The sequence below is a fragment of the Mus caroli genome, unplaced genomic scaffold (genome assembly GCF_978045245.1).
Source record: "Mus caroli unplaced genomic scaffold, Mus_caroli_1 scaffold_20, whole genome shotgun sequence".
In the NCBI taxonomy this organism is placed as follows: Eukaryota; Metazoa; Chordata; class Mammalia; order Rodentia; family Muridae; genus Mus; species Mus caroli.
Window position 1 is genome coordinate 42,438,538 of NW_028227275.1, and position 17,768 is coordinate 42,456,305.

General features: G+C 38.5%; 1 protein-coding gene across 2 annotated transcripts in view; it reads right to left on the minus strand.

The window, feature by feature from the left end:
• Nucleotides 1-367: 367 nt before the first annotated feature.
• The window catches only part of Carnmt1 (carnosine N-methyltransferase 1), a 33,488-nt gene continuing 16,087 nt past the window's right edge, over nt 368-17,768 (minus strand). For both annotated transcript variants that reach the window (XM_085833768.1, XM_085833769.1), the window contains exons 4-8: nt 17,048-17,188; nt 15,824-16,002; nt 13,454-13,567; nt 3,963-4,066; nt 368-3,426 (exon numbers count right to left, since the gene is read on the minus strand). In XM_085833768.1, the coding sequence (XP_085689894.1) occupies nt 3,325-3,426; nt 3,963-4,066; nt 13,454-13,567; nt 15,824-16,002; nt 17,048-17,188 (640 nt within the window). In that variant the 3' untranslated portion in view covers nt 368-3,324. The remainder of the gene's footprint in view (nt 3,427-3,962; nt 4,067-13,453; nt 13,568-15,823; nt 16,003-17,047; nt 17,189-17,768) is intronic.

The window sequence follows — 17,768 nt, forward strand, 5'->3', positions numbered from 1 at the left end:
TGGGAGACTACTGCACTGTGGATGGGTGAACGCAGTAGGTAGAGTCTAAAGAAGTTCCTCAGTGGTGCACGTGCTTGGTCCCGTGATTGTTTAGAGGTGAAAGGCTCTGACTTCATGAATGGATCATTCCTTTGACGGCTTCATACTTGATGGGAGGTAAAATCTGAGGTGAATCTAACTCTAAAGGAATTATTTCTGTTCTGGCCTTTTCCACCTCCAGCTCCCTCTGCTTCCCAGCTGGCATGGGGAGGGTGAGCAGCTTCACCCCACTCCATGCTCTTTACACACACACACACACACACAACACACACACACACACACACACACACAGAGCCAAGTGAGCAAGGAGTGAAGCTGCGAGACAAAATAATAAACCCATTATCCTTTTACTTTAAAAGTATGTTGTCATAGAAATAAAAACTTGACAATACAGAGAGAAAGGAGTAGGGAGGAGAAACTACCACGTCAGAACGCAGAGTGAAGTCCTCACCCAGTAGCCGCCTGCTGAGGCACTGTGGAGTCACCTGGCAAAGTCCTCACAGACACTACCCGCCCAGTTGAGAAGAGTTCAGACAAGTGACCCCAGATGATAAAAATGTTCTTCTTGAAACTTTTTTCTGCTGTTAGCCTTTGTAGTTTATTCTATCATTTAACAAAATTAAGGATCAAGACCGATCTTTTTTTCCTTGGAAGATTCCAAGTTCATTATACTGAACATGAATGAAACAAAGTGAAAATAGATACTATACACCTCGGCAAACTCAAAGCTCAAATACTCATTGAGTTTCTAGAAGCAAACAAACAAAAAAAAAAAGGCTAATGAAGAATTGAGAAATGTGCTCAAATAACATTCCCACTATGGCCATCATTACACTGAGGGAAACAACCAAGAACTGTTGTGGCAATTGGTAGACTTTAATATTTAAAGAAAAAGTAAGTCTATATACACATTAAAAATATAGGAAGTTTCATGCAGACATGAAGCTTCCAGGTCAGTCTTTCTGGCGATGTCAGAATGTGAATTACACACAGACCCCATACAGTCTACAGTTCCCCGACGTGACCAGTTCATACTGTGAGCTCAGTAGCCTTCCCGGATATTCTATATGCCCTAACATGCTCAGTGATCAGAACCTAAGTCTTCACCACCTCAGAAAATGTAAATTTTAAAACAGAAAGCGCATGATCACCTTATAAAACTGACAACATTTGTGTATAGCACTAATTTAAGAAAAAAATTAAAATTTCCAGGCTTATACACTTTAATAACTGTACCTAGATATAAAAAATACAAAATTAAAATCCTCCAGTTACACTTCTATTATTGATTTATACCATATTTTCAAGTTTAGAATATTAACTTCAAAAGCCACAAGAGAAAAAGTGATGCAAATTTATAAGGAATATTTTTTAGAACATTCATGATACGAAGAAAAAATAAGTGAAATAACTGATTTCAGGGTTAAGTAAAATACATAATTTAGAAATGTAAGTAGTAATATTAAAGAGTAAAACATAACAGAAAAAAATCTTTAGGTAACAAAACCAACCCTCTGGTGTCAGACTGTTTTTACCTTTGTAAAAAGACAAAAGCCACTCGACGAATAAAAGCATTCCTAAATAACAACTTAAAAAGCATGCATTCCTTGCTGTTCACTGGATGTCTTTTAAAATACATTTTTTAGGTTATTTTTTCCCCTTAAAAAATAATTCTGAGAGATATTCCCCCCTTGTATATAGTGATAAGAATTTCCACCAAATGAACATTTGTAAAGTAGTGAGCAATAGAAGAACAAGAAATGATTTTAGAAGAAAACTAGACTATGGATTTACACAGCCTAAGAAGTAAAACTTGCTCTGTGGAGTCATGTACTGCATGATGGAAGGACAGATGACAAAAATCCCCATACTGTGTAGAATTCTCCCAACTAGAAAGATACCAGATCCTACAGACTCAAACCTAAGCAACACAAAGGCTCAAGGACTTAAAGTAAGGCTTCCTAGTAAAGCATGGCAACAAGGCAGTTATGTCACCAGTACATATTAAATCCATCTAATCCAGATGCCACAGAGGTCACACATTTGTGCAACACTCAGCAAGAACTTCCTTTTCCTGCAGAAGTTAAAACACCTTCCACCTCTTCTTTCCTAGCTAATGGAAACGGAATAACAAGCATTAAAACTAAGAGGGAAAACTCCCTCTGAACAGGCCTCTCTAGAGGTAGAAAATTAAAGCAGCATATACTGTTTCAACTCCAACTCTATCTAGGGACAAAATTAGTATTAATCTGAAATTCCATGAATGGCTGCTGCCTAGGAAGACACAGACCACAGGCATTAATTTATCCCTGAATTTCATACTCAGAACTTCTCACATTAATTCTATTATAATTTTCACTAGAATACATGTTAACTAAAAAAGTGCTTGCTTCCATAAGCCCCATACTTTATAAAACACATCATTGTAAACATCACACTGACAAGCTTTGTAATTAATTTCTAATTCGAAATTATGTATTTCAGATGGGCAGATTTTATTCTTACTTTTCCAGTTTCTTAACACTGCTTTATAAAAGAAGCTTTTGGACCTCCAAATATTTATATTTACATACATTTCAAAGGGATCCAGTGATTAATATAAGATTCAGTTTAACATGGACAAAGACTTTCTCTGTTACTGTAGTTCATGAATTTTAACCTGTGATACAACTGATTTAGCATTTCATACATGACGTTTGATGTTCTCTAAATGCAGCTGAGCTAAAAGATAAAATAAAACTCTTTTGAATGATGAAAGAATAGTTTCAAATTCTCTAAGTACACTTTACTTAGGTCCAGTGAGAACAATTCCAGTTCCAGATTCTAAATCTGACAGAAGACCCTTTGAAAAGTAACATAGGTAATGCTTAACACAAAAAGGAGATCGTTACGGACTTTAGTAAGATCAGTCACTAGGATGGCAGACTCGCAGCAAGAGCTTCATGAAACCTGGAGTTTATGTTTATTTTCTTAAAGACAATTCGGGGCTTCAAAGAAAACAGTACTTGAAGATAGTTCCTCCATTAGATATCTGCATGGGAGATAATGTCTTCTTCTTTTTTTTTTTTAAACTTGTGTGGTATAAATTTGCACGGCATAGTATATTTCTGAAAAAAGCAATAGACATCATTAAGAAAATAGACACTATTTCTAGATTTTGTTAGGAATAAGAAGGCACCACTGATTTGAGGTTGTGTCCTGTTGTCACTGGTAGTTGACTGTGAGTTGTTTATTTCATCATTTACTCTTATTAAATGTTTTTCTGGGTAATAGCACTTAAGACCTTTAGTGTGGCTTCCGGACCACAAACAAAACACACTCATAGTAGTATTTCATCATAGAGAGATCATTCACAGTATATGTTGACAATACAGATTCTTTCTCCACCTGTAATACAAACAAAAGTCACAATAAGCTCATGATGGCAACACTCTTAACAAATACCAAGAAATTATCAGTTGTTTGATACTACTGTAAGCAGATTTAAGCAGATCCCCAGACTCGTGGCACCCATAATCCTTTATAAAGTAACAGGTCACGTAAGTTCAGTATCACACCTCCAACTACAGATGTGGTGTGGGGAGATGGAAAGAATATACAGACAACCATTTCTTTGATACCCGCCTTCTCACTGTCTACCTCCTCCAGAGCCTAATCTACGCGCTATCTGTCAGTGAGTGATTACCCAGGCCTTTGTCAGCTACCATTATTGAAAGTCTACTTCAACAGGAACTATAGTGTCCCCTCTACATACATATTGTACCAAATCTTTACAATTAAGAAAGCTAGTTAATATTAGTATCTCTATCTGGGGGAGAAAAAGAGAAGTGAAGGGATCAAGTCGTTAAGTGCTATAATGCCTATATTCTTGTTTAAAGACATTCCAAGTTAAAAATTTTGGCCCTGTGTCTTTCCATTCTTACCTCTAGCTGAAATCCATACTGCAGAACAACATTTTTAATATCCTCATAGCTCAATTCTATAGACAGTTCATTTGCCAGATTTTCAAAATGGTATAGTAGAGGACCTATGGTTTGAAGATACTATGAATGAGTTACATGAACTTAAGCATGCATTAGTAGCTTTGTACACTAAATTCCAGATGAACTAGTTGAGTAGGAAGTAGTGTAAAAATGAAAAGAACCACTACATTTGCTATGGACAACTGTTCAAACCTCTGAAACAAAAACCAATCAGTTTCACCTAAGAAAACATCTTCATGTCACAACTGTATCTTCAGATTACCCTAGAAGAGCTAAAAATAAATCCTATATCCAACCTGCTCCACTTACAGTCCTCAGACAACATACTGCAATTTAAAAAGAAAGAAAGAAAGAAAGAAAGAAAGAAAGAAAGAAAGAAAGAAAGAAAGAAAGAAAGAAACAAGGGAGACCATTTCTGCTCCTCAGAGGCCTTTCCATTCTATATCTAAGTATTTTCTTCTCCTTTAGATTTTAGGTAATGGTTTTTCAATACAGCCCAGAAGACCTTGAACTCAGATTCCCCTGCCTCAGCCTCTCAAATGCTACAGATCTAGTCATGCTGGCTCACATCTTATTTTTTACCCTATCTAAACCACTAGAATAAATGACCATGAATATAATTTATAAGTCAGCACACTCTTCAAAATAATAGTTGTTCTTCTTTAAAAACCTCCTCTTTCTGAGACAATTTCTGACCGTCTGTTCAATCCTAAACTGTATTAAAGCTGTTTTACAGGGTGCAGAGCTCTCAACAGCCTTCCCAGCAACCACGTGGAGGCCAGAACAAGGTATCAGAACTTCCTGGAACTCGAGTCACACATGGTTGTGAGCTGCCACCGTGTGGGTATGGGGATTAACCCTGGTGCTCTACAAGAGCAGGGATATTGTTTAACCACTGAGTCATCTCTACAAACCCTTGGTCTATTGCTTTAAGAGCATCTGAAAAATAGTTTGTATTTATACACTCCGTCCAATAAGGCATTTATATTTTCTTTCCTCTTCTGTTTGTCCCTCAAACTCAAACTCTAGCTATACTTCAAAATTTTGCTGAAATCCATCTAAGTCTTTAGCCTGATTGTTCATTCTTGTAATGGCTAATCTTGTTTGTCAACTTGATTCACCTGGGAAGAAGTGTATCTTTTAATTGAGAATGTCTCCATTAAGACTGGCCGGTGAGCATGGAAGTGAAGCATTTTCTGGTTGCTAAATATTATAAAAGAGCACAGTCCGTTGTGACAATGCCATGCTTAGACAGGTAAGCCCAGGGTTTTTAAGTAGCCAAGCAAGCCAGAGAAAGCAACCCTCTGCTGTTTCTGTTTCAAGCTCCTGCTTACCTTGAGTTCCTACCTTGGCTTCCCTGCATGATTGACTGTAATCTGCAAGCTAAGATCTAACTTTTTGTAGTACAACGTCCTTCAAAACTCACTCACGGCACTGTTACATTACACACTGACTTCAAGTAAACATCAGCCTTCTCTAATGTGCTGACTAAACGTCAAGCATCATGACACATAGTATGTGGTATAAGTGCACGTGTGCACACAAAGGTCAGAGGGTGACACTGGATATCCTTCTCTATTACACTCCACCTTATTTCTCTGAGACAAGGTCTCTCCCTGAACCTGGGGACATATATAGTGGTGGCCAGCAAGCCCCAGTGATCCTCTTATCTCCGTCTCCAACAGCATTAGGGATATAGGCATGTGTGACGTCTGGCTTTGCCATTTATATGATTTATTTTTACTTTATTTATATTATATGTATGTGTCTGTGTTGAGTGAATGCCACATGTGTAGAGGTGCCTGCAGAAGCCTGAAGAAGAATCAGATTCACAAAGTGCTTAAGTTACAGGCTGTCGTGAACCATACAACATGGGTCTGGGAACCAACTCCAGTCTTCTAAAAGAGTAGCAAGTGCTCTTAGACTTTGTATGTGCTAGGAATCAAATTTAGGCCCTCATTCTTGTGTAACAGGCATGCCTATCCATAGAACCATCTCACCACCCCAAAGATGTTTTTAAGTTTTTCCTGAGTCTACTAAAATGATTAGTATGTACTGATTATACAACCTAAGTGTCTATAGTATTACCAGTCAAGGACAGTAACTGTAGTCTACAAAGTGAGTTCCAGGACAGCCAGGGCTACACAGAGAAACCCTGTCTCGAAAAACCAAAAAAAAAAAAAAAAAAAAAATTGTGATTTGACAAATACTTTCCCTTACACAAAGACATTCCTTGAGGGTCAATGGCAACAAATATGTTTACTGATTTGGTTTAAACTACAAGAGTTACAGATGAAAGGTCCCTTACTTGAGAGCACAGGTGTTTTAGATTTTAGAATATCTACATATGTATATATGTGTGCGTATACACACATACACACACACATATGTATGTATGTATGTGTATATATATATATATATATATATATATATATATATGAATGTATATACAAATATATATGAGGTAACCAGAGGAGGGAACCAAATTCAACCACAAAATTAATTTGTTTCATATATACTTTTCTTTCTTTTTGGTTTTTTGAGACAGGTTTTCTCTGTAAAGCCCTGGCTGTCCTCGAACTCAGAAATCCACCTGCCTCTGCCTCCCAAGTGCTGGGATTAAAGGTGTACACCACCACTGCCCAGTGTTTCATGTATACTTAATTGCATAGCCTGATAGTTTGTTTGGATAGTACTGGGCAACCCAGGGCTTTGCTTATAGTGGGACTCTAGTAATAAGTTATAACTCTATACCCTAAGACTCATTTTGCACAGTATTTTTAGTACAGGTAGCCTATGATCTGTCAGATGAGATCATGTATGGACTTTGCCACTTGGCATGTTTTGGATTTTTGAGCAATTTGCACTTTGATGTTAGGAAAGATCTGTATAAATTGTCACTCAGCACTGCATGAGGAGTACTCAATGCTTTAGCAGGGGTGGGAGCAATAGGAATGTTACTCTGGAAAACAGGTTAGCAGTTTCTAGCAAGATATGCTATGCACTCATCACATATAACCAAGACATTTCCTTACCAGGTGCTAAAAACCCAAGAGAAATAAAATCTTGTAGCCATACTAAGATTTTTGTGCCAAGTGTTGATAGCAAAGTATAGTCTGGCTTTAAAAAAAAAATTCAAATGTCCATGCATAGAGATCTGATAAAATGTCACCCATCCCTCAGCAATAAAAGGGAACAACACACTGTTTTTTTGTAGCAATCTAAGTGAGTCTCAAAAGCATCATGCTAGACAATGAAAGCCAGAGGCATAATGTGCCACACTGTATGGTTCTGTTTGTATGATAGTCTGGAAGGGGGAACTGAATTAACAGAAACCCAAACAGCAGCTACCAGTTGTTTTTTTCCAATTATCATCTTTCTTCATATTAAGAGAAAGAACAAAGATATATTTTTCCTTGACCATAAAATATAGAGCATCATCATAAGTTAAGGCAACATGAAACAGCATAAAAAGAAAATAAAGCTATCTCTAATTCATTCACTGACTTTCTCTAGAAAATAGACTCTATCTTCTTGCAGGCTTACCCTGCTGCATCGTATGAAGTACTACATATGTGGTTTAACGTCATCTTATGCTTTATTCATTATTTCTAAGGAATATGTTTACTGTGGACGTCTTAAAAGTACTTATCCACTTCCTGCTGTTAGGAGGCAGGTCCAGTCTAAGATTTGTTGGGCATACTGTTCACTGACTTTTAGTATTAGCCCTTATCTAATTATTTTCCTCTGACAGAAAATATAGTTTAACAAATGTATAATATTAGCAAGTATTTTATGCTTTATGGGCCACATATACTCTAAATCACTTGTATTTTCTTCTCCTGAATGTACAAAGCATTGACAGCTGATAGGGCAAGCAAAACTGATAAAGGCTACATTTACTATAGACATAACAGTTATAGTACCAGCTTACTGGCTTTCCCTAACCTGAGGAGGGTTCATGTGTCAACTTTCCCTTTAAGGGTTCTGTAAGTATCCTTACAACTCTGACTTGATTCAATCTGAGGAGGAGGTCACTAATTCTGCTTCAATCTCAGAATTGCAAGATTGCTGGCAGTTGCAATTCTTACATATGAAAACACTGATTCTAGTCTCTATTATCATATAGTAAAACCCCCTTTCTAAGGTAGGGGGTTAATAACCTCTCTCAGTGTACAAAGAAAACTAAGCCTCAAGTTCCACATGGCTGACATCAAAGCCATGGGAACATATATTTACCAGTCTAAATGCCAATTTACCATGTCTCTAAGCAGCCAATCTCCCTGTTTGACACATGAATATTACTTTGTTCCTTCTTTCAATTCTTCAATACACTTACCACAGTCAGTAAAGCCCACTACTTGCCAGGATTCATACTAAGTGACTAGGATGCATTAGAGTCTTACTGTCATAAAACTCAGAGATGAAGAAAAGGAAGGGGAGGGTGGAGAGGTAGCAACAGGGGAGAATGCAGAGCCATAAGAAGCAAGATCATGAAAGGCTCTAGACATAATCCTGGAGAGCACTTATTAAGAAAGCTATAATGTTATGTAAGGAGACTGATGGACACAGATCTGTATGTTCAAAAGGTAACCCTATTTGAGAGGGGAATAAAAGGAAAAAATAAAAGGGACACGGAGAGTTAGCAACCTCAGAGAACAACTGAATCAATCTTACTACAGGAAACCAACTGAAGTACAGCAATGGCTCTCAACTGGGAACAGTTCTGCCTTGCTAAGGAATCATTTTGCTTAGCATACTGGAGAAATACTACGAATTAGGTAGGCAAAAAGCTAAGGATATCCTTAACAACCTTAGTGACGTATAAAAGACCTTTGCTACCATCCCTGAACCATAACCCTCCCCAAATGACAGTAGGGCCACAGCTGAGAAACTCTGGGATAGAAAGAGTTAGAAGGTGCTGACTAAGGAACTTTAAGAGATCTAGCTTTCAGATCAACTCATCAGATGGTGAAGAGGGAGGATGATATGGACTGAATGTCTAGACCCATGCCTCCTCCCCTTTCCAGTTGGCATGTGGCAGCCTTAGTTCAGCTGCATTTGAAGGTAGGGTCTATCAGGGAATAGGAAACAATTATGGTTAATGAGCACATAAAAGGTAGTCAGGATCTAACATAATTAGTGTCCTCATATAAACACCTAGTAGAATGCTTGTCTTCTTGCTCCCTCCTTCCAGTCCCACAGCCTTACCAAAAAGTCAGGTGAACACGCAGCATCAAGAAAGCAGCTGCGCTAACTCATCTGCATCAGTTTGCCAGAAGTTACAGTCACCAGAGCTCCTAGGACGCTTCATCTCAGAAAACGCCCCATAAGATCCAGCTATACGAAAGCTGGTATGGTAGCAGTCCTCAACCTGTGGGTCTCAACCATCAGAAAACAGGGATTTCCAATGGTCTTAGGTACCAAGTCACTGCTCAATTGTAAAATTACAGTTATGAAGTAGCAGAGAAAGTAATTTTATGGTTGTGGGTCACCACAACAGGAGGAACTGAATTAAAGGAACCACTGCGGAAGGGCATTTTCTTAGTAATCGTTGGGGGAGGACCAGTGCATTGTGGGCTGAACAACTCAGGAAGGACAAGCATTAAGCAGCACTCCTTGGCTTCTATGTCAGCTCCTGTCTCCAGGTTCCTGTCCTGTTTTGAGTTTCTGTCCTGACGTCTTCTAATGATGAACAGCAATGTGGAAATATAAAACCCAATAAACCCTTTCTTCCCCTAATTGCTTTGGGCATGGTGTTTCATCATATCAATAGTGACCTTTACTAGGACAATAACTGTGTACAACCTATGGCTACAAAAAAAAAAGCGCCTTCTCCAAGGTCAACTCAGCTAGCACATTACATTATCCCTGGAATCTTATCTCTAGATCTATGACAAAATAAACTTAAAAAAAAATATTTATTATTTTATGTAAATACACTGTAGCTGTCTTCAGACAGACCAGAAGGCATCAGATGTCATTATGGATGGTTGTAAGCCACCATGTGGTTGCTGGGATTTGAACTTAGGACCTTCAGAAGAGCAGTCAGTGCTCTTAACCACTGAGCCACCTCTCCAGCCCTCCAGAATAAACTTTATCAGATCTGTTAGGCAATGTTTTAGTAGTTTGGCCTAATTAACAACAAAACAAAGATGGTTTCCTAGAGTTAGTTGAGGTAGTCTGAGCAGATCACAGAATAGAAAGGTTTCAGAGAGGCAGAAGAATTGTGATGAGACTCTGTTGTTGTTTTAAATCTATGTAAGAGAAAACTGTCTTGGCACACAAAGCAGTATTTAGTTTAGACATACTGATGGAGAATTAAAGCAGTAGGGAAACCATGCAACTGGATAGAAGCAACGGAGTAAAGAACCCAGCACATGGTACAGAAAATACAACACTGGTGACATCCAGAATACAGCAAGGTTTAAGGAAAACTAGATTCTTCTATTATTTTTAAAGATTTTTTTTCTAAGTAGGTGTACATGTGTGAGTATTTGAGCATGTGTGCTGGCATCTGTGGAGGCTAGAGGTACCTGGACTGGGGGTTACAGGTGGTTGAGTCACCTGATGTGGGTGATGGGAAATGAATTCTAGTTCTGCGAGAACAGCTGAACTCCTGAGCCATTTTTCCAGCTCTGATTATGACTTTTAGTATTCTTTAACTTTATATATATATATATATATATATATATACACAAAATATTCTATTTGTCAAGTATTAACTAATGAGTGAGTTTTTCCATTATTCTAATTCCTCAAATTATTTTGAAACCCTGTGTCTATATGACTGGAGGGTCTGTCATCTTGTAAGCTACCTGCTCCATGACTTGCGTTGGTTATGACACATTAGACATAGCACAACTACTTTTAGCTAGCAGCTCTCCTGCTTATAAGGGGCCAGCATGGTTTCAGGCATTTGTTATACACGTTAAGTGGTCAGCTTTTATATGAGTTAAATCAAATACCTTAGAAAGACAGCAAGCCTTACCATAACTCAAGTAGGATCCAAATCTTCAGTTATATAAACATAGGGTCATATTAAGGCTAAGCACAATGTCATAGCCTGACAGTTACAGGCTGTGAGCCTGCCTCTTACCATAAGTAAGCTACAGCATCATTCTGCTTGTTATTTAAGCCAAGACTCAATTCCTTCTACCATTTAAATAGTGCCTTCCCATTAGAGCTGCTCTGAGAGGCTGAGGATGTAGCTCAGTGATAAGAGCACTTGTCTAGGTGCACCAGACCCTACTCTGACCTCTAGAACCACAAAACGGAACACAAGATAAGGTTGCAATGAATTTAGAGTATTTATAAAGGTACTTAACTCACAGTAAACAAACAGATTCTCAGAAGTATCCTTCAATCATTCCTTGGTCTAAGTTTCCCAAGGCATTTACTTTTAAAGCTCTAAGATTTAAGGTATTTGGATCTAATGGTGACTGTATTTTACAACCATTCTCATCTATTCCTACAGAATTCTAAAGACAACGTGGGAAGACTTACTATGTCTAATCTTAGTTCTGATGAAAAAAGGTTGTAGTAAAAATAAAATCATTACACAGTATGGTTCACAGAACCTCAGCAATAAAGTAGGTATTTTATGTATCTGTCCTTTTCTGTGGTAGAACACTGTGGTGGTTTGAGTATGCCTAGCCCAGGGAGTGGCACTATTTGACGCTGTGGCCTAGTTGGAGTAGATGTGGCCTTGTATGGAGTAGGTGTGCCACTCTGGGCTTGGCTTTAAAACCCATACCCTAGCTGCCTGGAAGCAAGTCTTCTCCTAGCAGCCTTCGGATGAAGATGTAGAGCTCTCAGCACCTCCTGCAGCATGCCTGCCTGTCTGGATGGTGCCACGCTCCCACCTTGACGATAATGGACTGAACAGAATGAACTACCACTGCCTACATGGCGGAAGGGAAGACAAAGGACTAAGTATTAAATCAGCAGATTAAACTTAGTATCCTCTGAAGTTAAGACCCAGGAGACTGACATACAAGGGTGGCCCTAATGCTTGGACTCCCACTGCTTTCAGGAGGTAACACCCACTAGGAAATGATCTAACAGATAATACAACATCATTACATTTACCAGCCACAAGTAAAAGTTGTCCTTATAAGCGTTGCCTTGGTCATGGTGTCTGTTCACAGCAGCAAAACCCTAACTAAAACAAAACACTCATCATGAAAGTCTTATATTCTAACTTGGTTAACTTTCTGAACATAGGGCATACATCACATTTAAGGAAGATATGCACACTTTTATGTATATTTATGTTATGTGCATATTAAACACACATTTCCCCATACTTCTTTTACCTTTAAGAGGAAAAGAGGCAATTCCTTTTAGACTGATGAAGATACAAGTCACAATCATAATTTGATTTCTAGTATCAAGTAGTAGGCTCAGAGTACAAGGTTTTTTTGCATACATGAAATTATATTTCTATTGCTTCTTAAACTCATGGTAGTTAGGAAATCTATCTCGGCTGGGCAGTGGTGGCACCTTTAATCCCAGCACTCAGAAGGCAGAGGCAGGCAGATTTCTGAGTTCAAGGCCAGCCTGGTCTACAAAATGAGTTCCAGGACAGCCAGGGCTACACAGAGAAGCCCAATCTCACCCCCCACCCCAAAACAAAAAAACAAAAAAAAAATTCTATCTCATCTACTGGAGAAGAAAATTCTATGATCGAGGTAAAATTCTTTCTTTCCTCCAAGGATTGAAAAGAATAAAAACATTCTCTTCTTTGTTTTTGTGTTTTACATTTTGTGAACTTTTTAAAAATTGAAAACAGATTCTTCTCTTATACAATACATCCCAAAAACAGTTTACCCTTTCTCCATTCCTCCTATCTTCACCCCCTCACCTTCCTTCTCCCCACATTTCCTCTTCAAAAAAGATCAGGTCTCCAAGAGATGACAGCCAGATAAGATAAACAAGATACACTAAGACAAGGCAAAGCCCTCAGCATCAAGGCTGGACAAGGCCACCCAAGAAGAGGAAAAGATTCTCAAGAGCAGACAAAAGAATCAGAGTTACACCTCCCTCCACTGTTAGGAGTCTCCCAAGGACACCAGGCTGACAGCCAAAACATATACATGCAGATCCACACAGGCCCCTGCTTGTCATTTCAGTCTCTGAAAACACTCTCTTAACAGAATGAACTACCACTGCCTACATGGAGGAAGGGAAGACAAAGGACTAAGTATTAAATCAGCAGATTAAACTTAGTATCCTCTGAAGTTAAGACCCAGGAGACTGACATACGAGGGTGGCCCTAATGCTTGGACTCCCACTGCTTTCAGGAGGTAACACCCACTAGGAAATGATCTAACAGATAATACAACATCATTACAATGTTCTCAAGTATGGAAAGACAGCGCTATACTCAGACTGAGATATAAAATGTTAATAAATATGCAAGCACTTACCAAGATTTATCCAGATTCCACCTGGCTTGAGTATTCTCCATATTGTATCAATATAATCAATTACATTGTGAGCTGTGTCTATGAAGAAACAGGTGGCAATACAGTCCCAGGTATCTAATCAACAGAAATCAGACCACTGCATCTGTTATTTTGTTTTTTTCTTTTTACCTTTTAAGTTTGCCAACTAACTCTTATAGCATATTAATGTTTCATTTAATTGAAGGAATAGATACAATTAATACTATATATTCAAAATGATTGTAGAAAAATATATATAGTAATCAACTTGGAACTCATTCGTTATTGAATCATTACTATATGTTAGCAAACGACACTGTTAAAAGAGTTGTTCACTGTCAGCTCCGCCGCTAGCCTTTAGTTTCCCAGTTTTACTTCTGTGATGCTTGTGACTGAGCCTTAGGGTGTTGAGCTAGGATGTGCACTGTGACTGGGCTACCCTTGCTTCACTTAGAATCTGCTAAAACAAAATAATTGTCATCTTAATTTTTTGAGTTCTGATCTAAATGGAGTTAAACACTAATTCTGGCTGGTTTTAAGAGAAAGCTATTCTTGCCGATTGGAGAAATAAATGACAACAAAATACCCAAATATTTACCATGGCTTGATAATCATCAGGGGGAAATTGTCTGGGGAAGCCATAGGCTGAGGTGGGAAGCTGTTGCCAGGCAGGGTAGTAAAAGTGGCTGGCCCAACAGAGATCACCTGTACCTTTATATGCGTGGCCCAGGGAGTAGCACTACTGAGAGGTGTGACCTTACTGGAACAGGTGTCAGTGTGGCTGTGGACTCAGTACTCTCGTCCTAGTCTTCTCTAGCTGCCTTTGGAAAGAGGTGGGACTCTAAGCTCCTCCATCCCCATTTCTGCCTGGATGCTGCCAATGCCTTAACGATATTGGACTAAACCTCTGAACCTGCAAGGCAGCTCCAATTAAATGTTGTCTAAGAGTTGCCTTGGCCATGGTGTCTGTTCACAGCAGTGAAACCTTAACTAAAACAACCCTCTTCCCATCCCAGGAGAGGACAGTGACTCTCAGCTGCAGTCTATGAAGCTTTTCACCAACTTCACTCCTATTTAAGATCTGATTCCTCAACATATACCCAAATGTTAACTCCTCCCAGTTGTCCCTTTTTAACTTCAGAATGAATGTGATCCAATCTCAGAAATTAGGGGAAATAAAGTTTTATTTTAGGAAACTAGATATACAAAATCTTTCTCTGTTGCTACTCCTGCTCTATGCCATCTTTCCCGTGGCTTCCTGTCCCTCTCACACAATTCAAACTACTTGCTTCGAGTTGTCTTAAGCAACCCTCTTATCTCCCTCCTCCCTGCTACTCACTTCACCACAGCCCTGCTGAACCAGGGGCTAACCCTAGCCCCTGCTATCCCTAAACACGTAAGTGGCAAGTTCATTCTTAGTTTCTATTCTTACACTTACTTCTTTTTTTTTTTTTTTTTTTTAAGATTTATTTATTGATTATATGTAAGTACACTGTAGCTGTCTTCAGACACACCAGAAGAGGGAGTCAGATCTCTTTACGGATGGTTGTGAGCCACCATGTGGTTGCTGGGATTTGATCTCCGGACCTTTGGAAGAACAGTCGGGTGCTCTTACCCACTGAGCCATCTCACCAGCCCCTTACACTTACTTCTTCACATTAATTTTTTTCCAAACAATATTTATTGTATGTTATGGCCTCTCTGTCCCTTCCAGACTTGGCTAGGGACTTCGTTTTGCTATCTGTTGTGCTTTAACACAGTTGGCATTTAACAGGTGACAAGTAGATATATGTTGAAAGAATGCTCTTGCTGCCACTCACAATTCTGTTTTCATTTTCCTATTACTGCCAATTCATTCTTCCCATTCCTGCATCCCTCCAATGGTCTTCAGGCTAAAATGTAACTTCCAACCCGATACAAGTCCTCTACAACTGAAGCCAACCTAACTCTCAAGCCATGCTTCCATAAAGTTTCTTTTCTTGTCAGACTAGGCTGCTGCAGTCCGTCCCCAGTGATCGTATTCTTTTGCATCACAGTACCTGACGTACTATTCACCTCTGTCCAGTCACAGCCTCTTTACAGAGCTCCAGCCCCACACTCGCTTATCTCCATCTTAGTGCACTCAGCATACATTTGGGTTCCTAAGTTGTCTTTTGTTAACAATCAGCATCTCTTGAATATACATAAATTTCTTTACACTTACTGTCATTGCCTTTTACACCACCCTGAAAATACTCTACATTGTCACTAACATTGCACATCTTATATTCTGCCATCAAAATAAATAGTTACAACACTAGATCATTTCTGGAATAACTGTTGAGAGCTTTTAAATACTTGCTTTGAACTTACTGCATTCAGAGTAAATCTCCTGAAAGTCTCCTGCTGTCATGGAAAAGTTAGAACCAGGAGGAAGACTGTGGGGGTCAACATCAGGGAAAAGAATGGGTCGAATCTGATCAGCTGATCTCCGATTATTGCTAAACTGATGGATCCAGGGATAAAGTTTATATTTGTTAATTTCAGAACATCTGTAAAATATGAGCATATGGTTCAATGTTAACCACACATTTTACCTAGGGGGAAAAAAAAACTACTTTAAGCACAAAAGTATCATCTATTGATGAGGTAAATCATTAGACTTGAAGAGTGTCAACACTACACTGTACTCAGTTATCTGACGCTGTGTATACATGTAGATGACCAACCATGGATTAAAAGAAATTCAGAGATTCACATGTACTATTCATTCAAATTTTTAAAAATTACTACAATGTTGTTGTTTTCTCAGACAGGGTCTTAGGTAGCCAGGCTGGCCTCAAACCCACTGTGTGACTGAGGATGGCACTGAATTCTTGATCCTCCTGTTTTTCTCTCCCAAGAGCTGAGATTAGAGGCCTGTACCACCACACCCAGCAAAAATGTATTCCTGAACCTCAAAGGTGAATAAAACAAGCACACTAGTCTTGCTATTCTACCCATTTCTACCATTTTGCATAATAACCCTCCTTCCCCAGCTCACCAGCAACCTAAACTGTACATTGTAACCAATAACACAGCATTGTACTGACTAGGTTACAGTAACGTGCTATTGAAACAGGCAGCTAGTTCTTTGTCACAAATACACTGCATCTTCTGACTTAAAAATAATAACTCTTTCTACTACCTTCTGGTAGAGGACACAGAAGTTCTCGGATCCTCAATCCACTGTCATGTGAACAGGTATGGCCACTTATTGGAAGTCGTCAGAGAAAATAGTTACAATTGCTAAAATAAACTCTTACCTCACCAAGAAACAAAAAGTGAAAAAGCTTAAAGAAATCATTTTAGTTTCATGGAATGCCCAATTACTTTCTAAAGAGTTGTTTGCTTGCCCTATGTCAACACTGTTAAACAACTAATTAAATTAACACTGATTACAGTGGCCATCGGTATAAGCATTATGAATTTAATGTAAATATGATCTACAGCAAGCAAGTAGTATACATTTTTCTTCTAATTCAGAATTGTTCAAAAATAGGCAAGGCAATTTGATTTTAAGAAATTACTATTTCCATCAAAAAGTAAATTAAATACCTGTTGAGTACAAAGTTGGAAGAAAAGAGCATAAAAAAACTCCATTCATTTCCTTGACAAGCATAACCTAGCATAGCTACTTCCCAGGCCAATCTTCCTAGTCCAGCACCAGGTACCAGAATATTTACTTTAGAAGGATCCCTGAAATGAAATAAGGCAATTATATCCAACCCTCAAAGAGGAAAAAAAGAAAGGAAAAAAAGACAAAATCCATATTAACAACTAAAGATTTATTCAATTATTCAATAAAATAAGCTTACTTAGACTCCTGACTTCTTAAAACTGAAGTATTACTAAATGTCAATAAAAATAAAAGATAGACAGAATTGTAATGTTATCAAGGAAGGGTTTTATTCCCCAAAAAATACTTTTCAGGAACAAAAAATAGAATTACATTGTATCTAAAGATGTATAGTCATTTTTATTTCTGGGAAGATAAATTAGCCCAAAGTGATCCCTCATTATCTGTGGGACTTTTGAATTATTTCACCATGTGGCAGAGAACAAAACCTTACTTCTAAGTTCATACAACACGGATTACAGAACCAAGTAAATTAACTCCATTGAGAGTTTAATGCCTAAAGTATATCTCTCAGTTATAAAAAGGAAAGGGCAGGGGTACTGGGCACAGTAGCTCAGACCTGTTATCCCAGAACTTGGCGACCTGCAGGACTGCAATGAGTTTGACACTAGCCTGGTCTACATAGCAAACTGCAGAGTA